The 11,902-nt window shown below is 50.1% G+C and overlaps 1 protein-coding gene across 1 annotated transcript; it reads right to left on the bottom strand.

Annotated features, from left to right (window-relative positions):
- Positions 1–563: 563 nt before the first annotated feature.
- On the bottom strand, positions 564–10,433 carry LIPG (lipase G, endothelial type). The gene is made up of 10 exons (XM_055790820.1): positions 10,318–10,433; positions 10,000–10,196; positions 9,066–9,245; positions 8,291–8,402; positions 6,908–7,132; positions 6,196–6,438; positions 5,549–5,669; positions 4,761–4,979; positions 3,754–3,846; positions 564–2,130 (listed from the first exon to the last, which is right to left on the bottom strand). Exons 1-10 carry the CDS (start codon positions 10,391–10,393, stop codon positions 2,109–2,111), a joined length of 1,488 nt encoding a protein of 495 aa, XP_055646795.1. The 5' UTR covers positions 10,394–10,433; the 3' UTR covers positions 564–2,108.
- Positions 10,434–11,902: the final 1,469 nt, after the last annotated feature.

Here is an 11,902-nt window from a genome sequence, read left to right as displayed (position 1 = left end):
AGTAGTGACATTGCTGTGGCTGGAAAAAAAAAAACCATAACACCACCCAGGGTGGGAAGAGAAGGTTAATGTTTTTGTTAGTCTCCCCTGCTGGATGTGTCTTACAGCCATTGTGGGGAGGGGGCAGACAGAAAGCCCCTCTACTGCTACCCAAACAGGGATTTTTATTTTGTACATACACTTGGTCCAAAAAAAATAATAATAATCTATCAGGCACTGTTGAAATCATGTCCTCCCTGCTCCGCCAAAGTAGAAGAAAACCTGTGATGTTGTATGATGGGCAACACAGGAGTGGATACAGAGTGACTTTGCTCCATTCCTGAAGGTACTGGGGGTGTGGGTGGAGGGAACAAGCCCACCATGGCAGCGCAGCCTGGAGAGGACCTGGAAGGAGGGTGCTGGATAAAGGCACCTAATTGCCAGCACCCACCTGGCCGCTGCTTTGCCTTTGCGTCCTCCTTCGGCTGGTCTCAGTGACCTGCAGAAGAGGGACAAGGTGGCCATAGACTGTTGTCCTGGTGAGGCACGTCAAAGCTTGTGGTAGATCAGTAACAAGACTTCACTGATTTTTACGAAGCCCTTTATTTTGTCTTAAAATCTTATAAAAACTGTTACTCAAACCCAAAATGTTTAAAACTTTACATATGTACAATACAAGAAATAAATTATATTTTAAGTCATACAAAACCCACAATATACACACAGGGCTTTGAAACCACTCTTAAGTATGGCACGGTGACAAGTCACAGATATGTACTAAAGGCTTCAGTTATTAAACCCTTTGCATAAAACCGAGGGTGGGGGGTGGGGGGTGGGTGGGTGCGAAGTCTCCAAATGTGCTTGCTTTGGTTGGCTTGAAGCTTTACAAAAGCTGAGAGCATTGCAGGCCTCAAAAGGACTTGCTAAGTCTTCAGAACTCAGTGCACCACCTGTCAACACTGGTTTTTTTGAGATTGCCTTTCTGCATGACAAAAGTTTAGGAGTTGTTACACCAAGTCTCCTTCCAAAAAAAAAAATAAATAAATTCTAGTTCACCTCTGACAAGGTCCACTCTGCTATAGCAAACGGGACAGCTGTAGAGTCTGTCAAACTGGGCAAAGCCAATTTGCCTGGCACCAGGAATCAGCCTGGGATGATGAGGCAGTGAGGGCAGGGTGTCATCTGTGTGGCTCAGTGAAATTCTTTGCACGTAAATAAGGCCTTAATTACGCACTGGTACTACAGCAGCAGCTGAACAGAGGTGAACGCACTCAGTAGTTAAAAGGGTTGGTGCAGAGCTCTCCTGAGGCAGCATGGTTCACTGCCTTCCTCCTCCCCTGCAGCTGGTGGAAGGGCAGCAGCCTTTTGCCTCTTATGATGAGACCAACGTGTGGGACGGGACAGCCTCGCTGCAGGCACTGGCCGGGGAGCAAGCTGCCATCTCCACCACCTGCCACCTCCACCGTGCTCTGCCCCAGGCCCAGGGAGGACGGAGTATACCTTCTTGTAAGGTAACACAGTGAGACTTCAGTATTAGCCAGACACAGAACAGATTATTTTTAAGGCAAGCAAAGGACAACTTGAAGTTAAGTGGCATTGTGCTTATTCCCACCCCTCCCCGGAACAACCCCAACATGCCTGACCTGTGCTGGTCTCATCTTCCCACAGCCCATAGTGCTGTCGCACCCATGGTAACTCCTACAGTAGATGCTAATTTGTTCTTGCAGCTCTGTCACCCACAGCCTGATGGGCAGTTAGCATGGTTATCTTCTCAACTCCACTGGCAGGCAAACCAGAAGATCATTGCTGAGATCTAGATCTGTGAGGATCTCGTCCATAGTCCTGGTTAATGGGAGCAGGGCAAGAAACACAGCGTGCAACAGGTCATGGTAAGGTTAAATGCACAAACCAGGCTCCTTGGGGAAGGGAGAATGTAGTTTTAGTTACTCTAGGACTAGGACCATGGTCCATCAGTTGCTCCTCAGTTTCTTGCACCTGATCCAAGATGCTTTGTCCTGAAGAGCCAGCTGCTTTAAGTGCTACCAAGCCAGATTTTTGCCACAGCATCTTGCCACCTGTGTGGTCTTTGTGCATCTAGGTTGCTCAGTTGTGAGTCTTTAGAGAAGTCTTCAGAGCAAATTTGAGACGGATCTGGGAAAAGCAGAGGGGGGTGGGGGGGAACCAATCTACTTAAATGCAGAAGTTAAGGAGTAATAAAGAATTCCTAGGAAACTCTCTGGGACACTAAGAACAGGTTTAGACAGTACAGGTCGGTATTTTATTTTGTCAAAACAGCACTTTGCCCAGTAGCTACCAGATGAGAGCCTGAAGCAGGCATTATGCACGCAAGCAGGCTGCAAACAGAAACTACAGGTTTTGACACTAGACTCTGCCTGTTCAGATCCACTCAGGGTGGACAGATGTTTGCAGAGTCAATCTCCAAGCAGGGAACTGTAACCTTCCAGGGACTTGGCAGGAACGGAGAGCAGAGCAGCAAGTAATTGCTTGTGATCTCTGGGAGGAAGGACTGTTCCTTGAAACCAGAGTGCGCTGGAGCTCAGCTCTGCTCCTCTGCCTCATGCAAAAGCTGTACTACCACAAGTAAGCAGGAAAAGCACATCTGCCAGCAATTCTGTTTTATGGGGGTTACTGAGTAGCATATCAAAACAGCCTTTTTATTGTACCTGCAGGAATGTTGACTTGATCTTTCAAGCCTTGTGGCAGAGCAACAAGTTTTTGCACAGGGGTTTCATTCACAGAATCGTTTGCTACCGTTTGTAGCCCAGCTTGCTGGTTTCTGCCAAGCCTGGAACGGTACCAGCTCACGTTTCTGAGCTCAGCTCTGCAGCCCGAGAGGGTTGTGCAAAGCACAACTTCCACAGGGCTTTGCTAGTCCAAACAAGCATTTCCTCTCCCGAATAGAAGTGACAAAGCTCTAAGTTTACAAATTGAAATTTAAGAAAGGCCAAAAGGCTGGCTTCATCTGAAGGAGACTGTCATTTAGTCAAATGAACAGGGGTTCATTCAAAAGACGATGAGAGGCAGTCTGAAGCAATCAAACTGCCACCGCTGGGACCTGACTTACTGGAAGTCATCTCTGAGGACTGATCCTCAGCATCTGGAAAGTCCCTCCAGAGGTTAAGCAGGGCTGAGATGCTCTGGCAACAGCTGAGTTTGCGCTCTTCTGACCCAGAAGAGATTAGCACAGCCGGAGATGAAGTGTCAGGAGTCAGTCCCGTAACACCACGGCGAGTCCTCAGTGGTGCCTTGCTCATGCAGTTTGAGCTCAAATTTTAATCAAGAGATTTCTTGGCACCTCAAGGTCTCCTACCAGGCTGAAACGATCTTTGAGGCAACTCCCTGCACTTGAGCTTTCTGCTCTTTTACAGGGCAGTTAAGAGATGCCTCTAATTAGCTCGCCACTATTGCACACAGATCTCGGGTATTGGTAGCACCTCATTTTTAGCACCTACCACGACAGCAAGCAGACAGGCTCTTTAGGCCCAAGGACTGTGTTACACCAATTTGGTGGTAAGAATGTAAAGGTACAAGATGACAAACCAAGATCAGAAGTGGGGATAACATCACCTGAATAGTGATAGTTCAGGGGCATACATGAAAATTAAGTCTAATAGCTGGGAATCTAGAGTAGAATTATTCTTTTTTTGAAAGAAAAGAGGTTCCAGGAGTCTAAAGAAATAAAAGAAAAGCTCCACTCATCCCAGCACAGCCATGTGCATCAGACAGGCTTTCTTTTTGCTGACTTTTCCCTACCTTTTTCGCCATTCCTCTGTGCACTTCACGAACCAGAGCTCTTTGCCCGGAGTTATACTGGTTAGCTGGGAATCCTCCACACAGAAAGCAAACCTAGGGGGAGGAATGAGAAGTCAAGAGGAGGTGCCTGCTGTCTCCGTGATCAACAAATAACATGTGAGATGGATTGCAGCTAATTCTAGGACAAGTTCTTTGATTTGACATCCCTCCTGTGGAGCATCTTGATATGCCATTAGCCTGTTGAATGGCTGTTTTCTTTCCTGCTTTAATGTTTTATTTGGGGACCTTTGCTTTTATTATCCCTGTGTTTCATAGATTGTAGAAACCAGGATGCACAATACCTTACAGATGATAGTATTTAAAGCTCTGAGAAATGTGGGAAATTGTCAACATCAGCTGTTGTTCTTGGACATATCTGGGTTACGTGCAGAACAAGACTCATACAAGATTTGGGAGTGCAGTGCTACATGCTTTGCACCTTTACCTCTTGTTGGCTGCTCATGTGGCTTTCCAGTTAGAGATCTCAGGGGAGCACCACAGCGTTTAAGGAATTGGAGTCACCCCATTACCGGTTGCAGTTTTAGGTCTAGCTGGTTATGCCAGATCAGCACATTATGGCTGTAAATAATAGCCATGCCCATCTATGCCTCAGTATTTTTGGTGCTGTCAGTACTTTAACCCTTCACGTGTCACCTAAACCATCTCATAGTGTGCTAATTTAATCCCCAGGGGCAGACAAGACAGCTTCACAGTAAATAAAGCAAAAGAACACCCAGATCTGACCTGCGGTGCCTGGTTTTGCTTAAAGCCTAGTTTGCAACCTCACGCTGGCACGTAACCCGCTCTGCTATGCCATGGGGGAGTGTTAGCTGGTAACACTAAAAACGAAAGACGGCTCAGGATACCAACTAAGTTCAAAACCCCAGCTTCATCTGCTAGATTCTGAGCATCTCTCCTTTTGATTTAGGTTTTGAGCCAGCTCACATGCAGTCTAATGCAATTATTACCTCTGTTGCGTTTCCCCAGATTTCACACGTATACGCCTGATATGCAGTTCCTGGGAAGACTTGGCAGGCCGATACCAGTAGCTCTTCAGCTCTTTCCATAGATCGTACCACGACTGAGATGTTCCCTCCCAGGTGAGCTTTATTTTTAGCAGTTCACCCATGTCCTCTTCAGTATAGACCAGGAAGGTGTTAGTAGCGTTTAGGCCAATTTGATCAAGCCTGAAAGACAAGCAGAGACTCAGCGTTTCTTCGCTATGGAAGCATGCCAGATGCTCGTTCATGCCATGTGAGAAGTTAAACAGAGCCCTCAGAAGCTTATCAAGTGTTCCACATCCAACTGTCACCAGTTAATTCCTGATTACACTAAAGAAAGTGAGCTTAGATAGCTGGTTCAACACAACACATCATGTATTTGGCTCAGCCATCCTTCTATAGCTTAGGGAGGAATGACATGCCTTGTGTTTTCTTCTGGCAGAAGCTAAAGGAGGTCAACAATACCTCCAGAGATATGGGTGCTTTCAGACTATCCCAGTGGTAGAGGGGAAAAGCAAAACAAAGTACTTCAACAATGAGCCCTGAAGACTAATATGTAGAACACTGGGCACATCAAATTTCTTTCTCAGCAATAAATTATATTAAATTACCGGATGAAAGGATTTTTGAATGGTGATGAAGTAAGGCTGCTAGGCTCGGGCGCAATGCTAATGTAACCAGAGGAAAAAGAATGATGACACCTTGTCTAGTCCCAGTGGCCTCCTTAGGTACACACAACGGGCCAGCCAACTTACATTTCTAAAGAGAGAGGTTCAGAGTCTCCATTGGTGCCATGAAGGGTGACTGAGAAAGTAGGATCAGCCTCTCCCAAGCTCGTGTAGCTGAAGACGTGCATTTTCATCTGATAATGGTAGACTGGAGAGAAAGAGGGAGAGCACAGATGGAACCAGCTTTGTTGGGAGACAACATTGCTCAGCATTGCTCTCTGTGAAACAGTGTTGGCTGGCAAAGGCTAGCTCCTTCTTTATTCAGTCATCATCAACCACTTTTTTCCTGCTCTTACTGATTACACAGTTGACATTTACACAACTACAACAGGTCCACTCTGTAGTGGAGGGGTGAAGGAGGGAGTGTAGTAGGAGGGCTCCCCACACCTACTGCTCTCGGGTTGAGGTCTGCACATATGACATGTGAACTGCAGTACTGCTCAAAAGGCAGAGCGTCCTTACAGCCCAAGCCCTGTTGATCCCACATGGAGGAAGGAGCTCAGTAATGCCACAGGACAGCAATGCAGCCAGCTAACAGCGAAAGACTAACACCTGGTGCTGCGCTGCTTTGAGGTGTGCTACTCTTCCACCTCTACATCTTTCCTGACATTGACTTTGGGAGTGTGCTTCTAGAGGTGAGACTATGCTCTTTCTAAATGAGAAAGAAAGCATACCTTTGAATGGCATGTCAGCTCTTGTTTTTAGGTACATCTTGCTGTTTTTTTTGTTCCGTGTCTTCCTGGCGTTGTAGCCGATGCCGTTGCAGCGGTTCTTCCGGCAGCTCAGGCAGATGCCCTTCTTGAAGCGACTGGAATCAGTACATTGAAACGCGAAGCTCTGTTTGTCTTGGTTCACAAGAGAGTCCACAAAGAGGTGCACAGACCGCTCATGTTCACATTTAACAACTTCACCAATTGCTAGAGAAGCAGAGTTGCAAGGGATACATTTTGTTTAAGCATTTGTCACCCTGGCAGTTGGTAAGACTTAGTAAGCTGTGCCTTTTTGTAGGCTGACATGAACTGACCATGGCAAAACTTGAACATTTTTCAAACAGCAGCAATTTGAGTGGTTAGTGGAAGACAACTGAAGAGGGCTGTTCACTTATTCTCTACCATGAAGAGAGCTTTAAACAGGATTCTAGACCCAGCATAAGATGACCATAGTTTATCATCAGGTGTTAAGAGTGAGAACATGCTACTTCAGAATTAAAAGCAGGTCTAGCTTCTAGCAGCTACCTCCAGTAGTACAGGCAGTTTAAAAGGAAAAAAGAGAAAGAAAAAAAGGTTTTCTTTGCTCTTGTAAATCAGATTAGCCCCCGGCATCAACCCAAGTCTATTTGTGAGGAGTCTACGCTGACCAGAGGCAAAATAAGTAATGAGAACTTACTCCCATAGGCAATTGCTCCCAAGACATCACTTAAACCGCAGCCAGGCTGGAAGTCTCCCCCATTGGGGTAGATGTCAACATGGCCTACAGGCATCTGGATCCCAATGCTAACACCTAGTGTTTCCCTCGTGTAGGTGTGAAGGACATCCACGAAGTTAGCATCATCAGGGGAGAGGCGCTTACTGGGGTCCACTCCTTCGAACATAGGACCAGCTGGATCCAAGCCTGGTGTTAAGAGACAGTACGTAAGATGCCAGGTAAGAAGTTTAGTTATTTCATATGGAATATAGCCAGGAACCTGCTGCTGGCAGCCCTTCCAACCAGGTGCTACACAAGACAGTCCCTGCCTCATTGCTGATGCTGTCTCCCAGGATGTCTTCACCCGTGGGCTCACTGAGGGAAGAAAGGGAGATGGTCCATAGCACATTTGGTGCAATACAGCCCAGTGATAGCACCAGTCTGCTCTGCAGTGATGACTTCAGATGGCCTGTTGGAAGTAATGAGTCTTTGCTAAGTCGCAGTGAAGAGATATTTCAAAAGGCAGCAGATGACTGAACACCAGAAGAGGTCTAGTACCCCACAGAGACCCCTGGTAGCCAAAGCTGCCTTGGTGACATTTAGTCTGTTTTCAGACTGGACATATGGAAGGGATAATACAAGTTTAAGCAACAGCCAGGTAATCCCTGCATCCGAGATCCCATAGTGGCTTGGGGACGTTCTGATAACCTCTGAGCCTGATGCCCAACCTGAAGCTGAGCCGTTCCCCAACTTGACTGTTAGGTGATTTTCCTGCTTAACTAAATTAAGATATTTATTGCTAGCCTCTGAGGAATTCTCACTGCCAGTGCAGTGTTTAAATGCTGAATGCAACCCCTTGTACCATGCCTTAAGTTCTCACATGTTGAAATCGTCTTTCCTCTGGAGTCAGAAGCATTCTCTTCAAAATGTTTTTCAGAATGAGGGGGTGGGACGGTTTTGGGGTTGTTTTTTTTTGACCAAACATCCCATGCTGACAGCACTCGATAGCTCTTGCTTCCATTAGTTTACTAGTTATAATTACAAAAACAGTATCACCCACAGACTTAGGATTTGGATAGTAAGACCTTGAGCTGGACTTGTTTTGAACCGACATTTAACTTTATACTCAAGACTGGGTTGTCCTCTGAGAGGTTTTTCATGGAAACCCTACATTTGGGGTTCAAAATTAAGATGCTCTCTCATGTGAAGAGACCTATGCTCCCCACTGCTGCCACAAGCAGGAAATTTGTAATTTCTGAGTGAGCAAGCCCAAAACAGCAGCACAGCAGCACAGGAAGTGGAGCCTTTTCAGGGAAACTCAGTGCTGCTAAGGAAAGGTAAAAGATTGTTTAAAAAGCCACTTGCCTGTAATTCTGCCTATTGTCCCATGGACATGGTTACCAGCAAAGCCAGCAACATGGGCACCCAGGCTGTACCCAATCAGGTGGACGTTCTCAAGCTGGAAGAGTGGGTTCTCCTGCAAGGAGGGGAAAAAAAAGATATGGTAACTTGCCCCCCTTTTTTTCAGGGCATCTGGCACCACTCCTATCTGTAGGACCAGATTCTAAGATGAGTGTGGAGGGAGGAGGCAGACCAGCATGCTTTGTTCTTTATTTCACCAAGACAAGTATACCAGCTGAACAGTTTGGATGGTGCTTGTGGTTTGCCCCCGATCACAGTACCCAGCTTCCAACCCCAGTTACAATATTCTTCATTTAAGCAGGATCGGGAGCAGCCTTCCTTCAGGGAGCTGCCAGCAGACCTCAGCACTGGCCATGGACTCATGCACCAAGCATGGCACCGTGGACCTGCTTTTCTACCCTCTTGCCAAATGCTGGCTTTGCATGCGCAACTCTGGAGTTCAGGTGGCTCAGACAGGACTCCTAAATTTGAAGTGCATTTCAGAATCACCGAGCCCAATGCGCTGCAAAGCGGCATCTCCCAGGACAGCGCGGAAGCGCTCGCACAAGGGCTGAGCACAGCACCTTAGCTATGAGCCATTGCCCCAGCAAGCCTGCGGGCTGGGATTACACCAGGGCCTTTCCCGCGCGCCAGCCTGGGAGCTGGGGAATACTTGGTTCCCTTGTGCAACAGTCCCTCCCGGAGTGTTACGACAGAGACCGTTGTTAACTCGCGTTACCTGTAACCAGTCAAGCAGCCTCGCTATGCTTCTTCCAACAATCCGCGTGTTGTTCACAGCATCGGTGTAGAGCTGGTGCGCAAGCGAAAGCCAATCCACCACGACCACATTGGCGTCCTTCTCCCGCTCCTGAAGAGCGGACACCAGGCTGCCCAACCACGTTTCGAACATGCCACTCATCTAGAAAGAGAGACTCGGGTGTTAGTTTCCAGCTCACAGGACCAAGATTACACATTCACAGTTAAGTTATTTGTATATCATTTACATATTCCACTCCAGCTGTATGCTGCTCCTCTGCAAGCCCCACTACTTCTCATCACCACATTAACGGGTGTAAGAAAAACAGGTTTTGAGAGACTCGGGATGTAATTAGCCACCTTGCCTTTTAAGGCAGGCAGGAGAGGCATTCGTTACATGCCACCTTATCGCTCTTTTTCTCCAGTTTCAGAAACTCTGATGGATTGCAAAAAATTCTTTTCCAGCCCTGGCACGGCCGTTCGCCTAAGCCCTGGCAGAGCTGATAAGCCCCCTCGTGCCACACGCTCGGCCACATCGAATGCAGCAGAAAGCCAGAGCGTGGCAGCCTGCCCTCTGCTTTGGAGCCGGGGCACCGGGCAGCCCGAGGGGAGGCAGCTGCAACGCCACGACGCCTGTAGGTGCGCGTCGAGCCCGGTGCCACCTTCCCGGCAGTGGGTCAGTTGGGTTATAGGGCAAACCTCAGGTTGCCTTTTGTGATACAGCGAGTCGGGAGCAAGCTGGGTTCCAGGAGGGGTGTTTTTTGCTCCGCAGAGCTCAGGTGCACCTCCTGGGAGGTCGCAGCGCTCAAAAGGTGAGAATTTGTCGCGGGTCCCACGTATTCTAGAGGCGCAGGGCAGTCTGCTGCCTCGGAGCAGCCGGCCCGAGCGTCACCCAGAGCCGCGCAGGACCCACTCACCGTCCAGCCGTGAATGATGAGGAAGGTTTTCGCTGTCACGTTGAAGCCGCAGCCCTCCAGGCGCTGTCGCTGGCCGATGGCGAGCGGGCAGCCGTCCTCCTCGGAGTCACGCGTGGAGCGCAGGCGGAACTTCACCTGCGGCTTGGCCAGCGGCACCCGCTCCCGCCCCTCCGCCAGCAGCTCCGCCGCGGTGCCATCTGCACAGACGGGGGAGGAAGGGTCAGCGAAGCGCCCGGGACCCCCCACCGGCCCCCAGCCTCACCCAGCCCAGGGACACCCCCCGCCCCGTGGGAGCCCGTCCCGCGCCCGCCCACCTACCTCCTCCCGGCGGCGCGGCCCCCGCCGCGATGCAGCAGGTGACGCCGGCGCAGAGGAGAAGGATGAGCCTCCGCATGGCTGGGACAGGCGACGGCGGCGCCGGCGGGCGGCGGGGCCCTTTAAGGACGCGCGCGGGGCGGTGCTCGTGGCCCGATGGGGCCGGGCCTGGCGGGGCCGGCCGGTAGCGCCGCTCTCATTGGTCACGCCCTCCCTGACGTCACGAGAGGCTGAATAGGGGGGCGGGGCGCGGCGGGCCCGCGTGGGGGCGGCCGGCGGGAGCGCGCCACGTGGGGAGCGCCGAGGGGGCCGGGGTGCCCGCGGGTGGGCGCGCGGCGCTGTCACCCGGGGGGGTGGTCCCACGCGGGGTGGCCCCACGGGGGCTGGTTTCACGCGTGGGCAGGGGGCGGCGGGGGCTGCGCTCCATGCGCGGTGCCGCCGTGGGTCCGTGGTGCTGGGCTCTGTCCGGGGGAGCCCCGGGCCTGGGCTGCTCGGGGGGCGCCGGGCACCGTGGGCATGAGGCGCTTCCCAGAGGGCATCGCCTGCTCCGCTGCCAGTCTGCTTCTCGGTTACCTTAGCGATTCCATCAACAGTTTTGAATCCTCCGTTGTGAAAAAGTATCCATTTATTCCTCTTTTATTTATTAATTGCCTTTATTTTTACCAGTTACATGCCCATCACAGAATATTTTGTTTTATTCTGCTGCCATCTCACCACATGTGGTGTGAAGGGAAGAGGTGATGCCCTGGGACACGCAGGTTTCCTGGTCTCTCTTTGTTCCCCTTCCTCGGTGCTGTGGCTCCTTCCCTCTAAACCTGCAGCAGAAAGCCAGGAGGATGCACCAGGGTCTGTGGCGTACAAAAACAGCCAGGGAGAAGGCAGGGAAAAGGTGCAGGGGAACAACAGGCAGAGATGAGGAAAAGATGAAGGCCTAAACCCAGTCAGCAGCAAGGGAAAGAATGGGAAAGCAGGTACAGGAATTGCTTTGGCCCTCACTGGTGGATACTGATGGAGAGAATTGATCTGACCTTCCAGCAGCGCTTTCCCAGAGCTCTGAGTTCATTCCCTGCACCCCTCCGAGCCTTGCTCAACCCAGCCGCCTCCCAGCTCCATGTGGGTTGGCAGGTGGGCTAGATGGTCATTGTAGGTCCCTTCCAACTGAAATATCCCATCATATCCCATCCTATCCTATTCCATCCTATCCTATCCTAAAAGCTTTTCTCATAGCTCTTGTGTGTGCAGTAGGTTGTGGCTGGGACTGCTGCTTTCCTCCTCTTGGGGTTCATTCCCAGAACCTCTTCATTTCTGACTGCGTATTCTTGGAGTTAGCCAAGCACCTCCTGTTTCAGGAGGCTGGAGATGACGCTAACTGCTGCTCTCCAGTGAGCCTGGGTTTGAGTGGAGTGTCCTGAGGACACAGCCTCTCCCACAGCCATGTGGTCCCTCTCGAGGAGCAGCATTCTGACAGCAGCAGCCTAAAAAAGAAAGGACAGAGATTTCTCAGCTGCTGGCCCATGATCAGATTTAGTCCTGCAGGAAACAAATCAGCTAAGCCTTATTATCAAACGCTTCATCATTTTCAAAAATT

The sequence above is a fragment of the Falco peregrinus genome, chromosome Z (genome assembly GCF_023634155.1).
Source record: "Falco peregrinus isolate bFalPer1 chromosome Z, bFalPer1.pri, whole genome shotgun sequence".
NCBI lineage: Eukaryota > Metazoa > Chordata > Aves > Falconiformes > Falconidae > Falco > Falco peregrinus.
The sequence above is the reverse complement of the archived record's forward strand: the minus strand, read 5'-3'. Positions and strand labels throughout refer to the sequence as shown.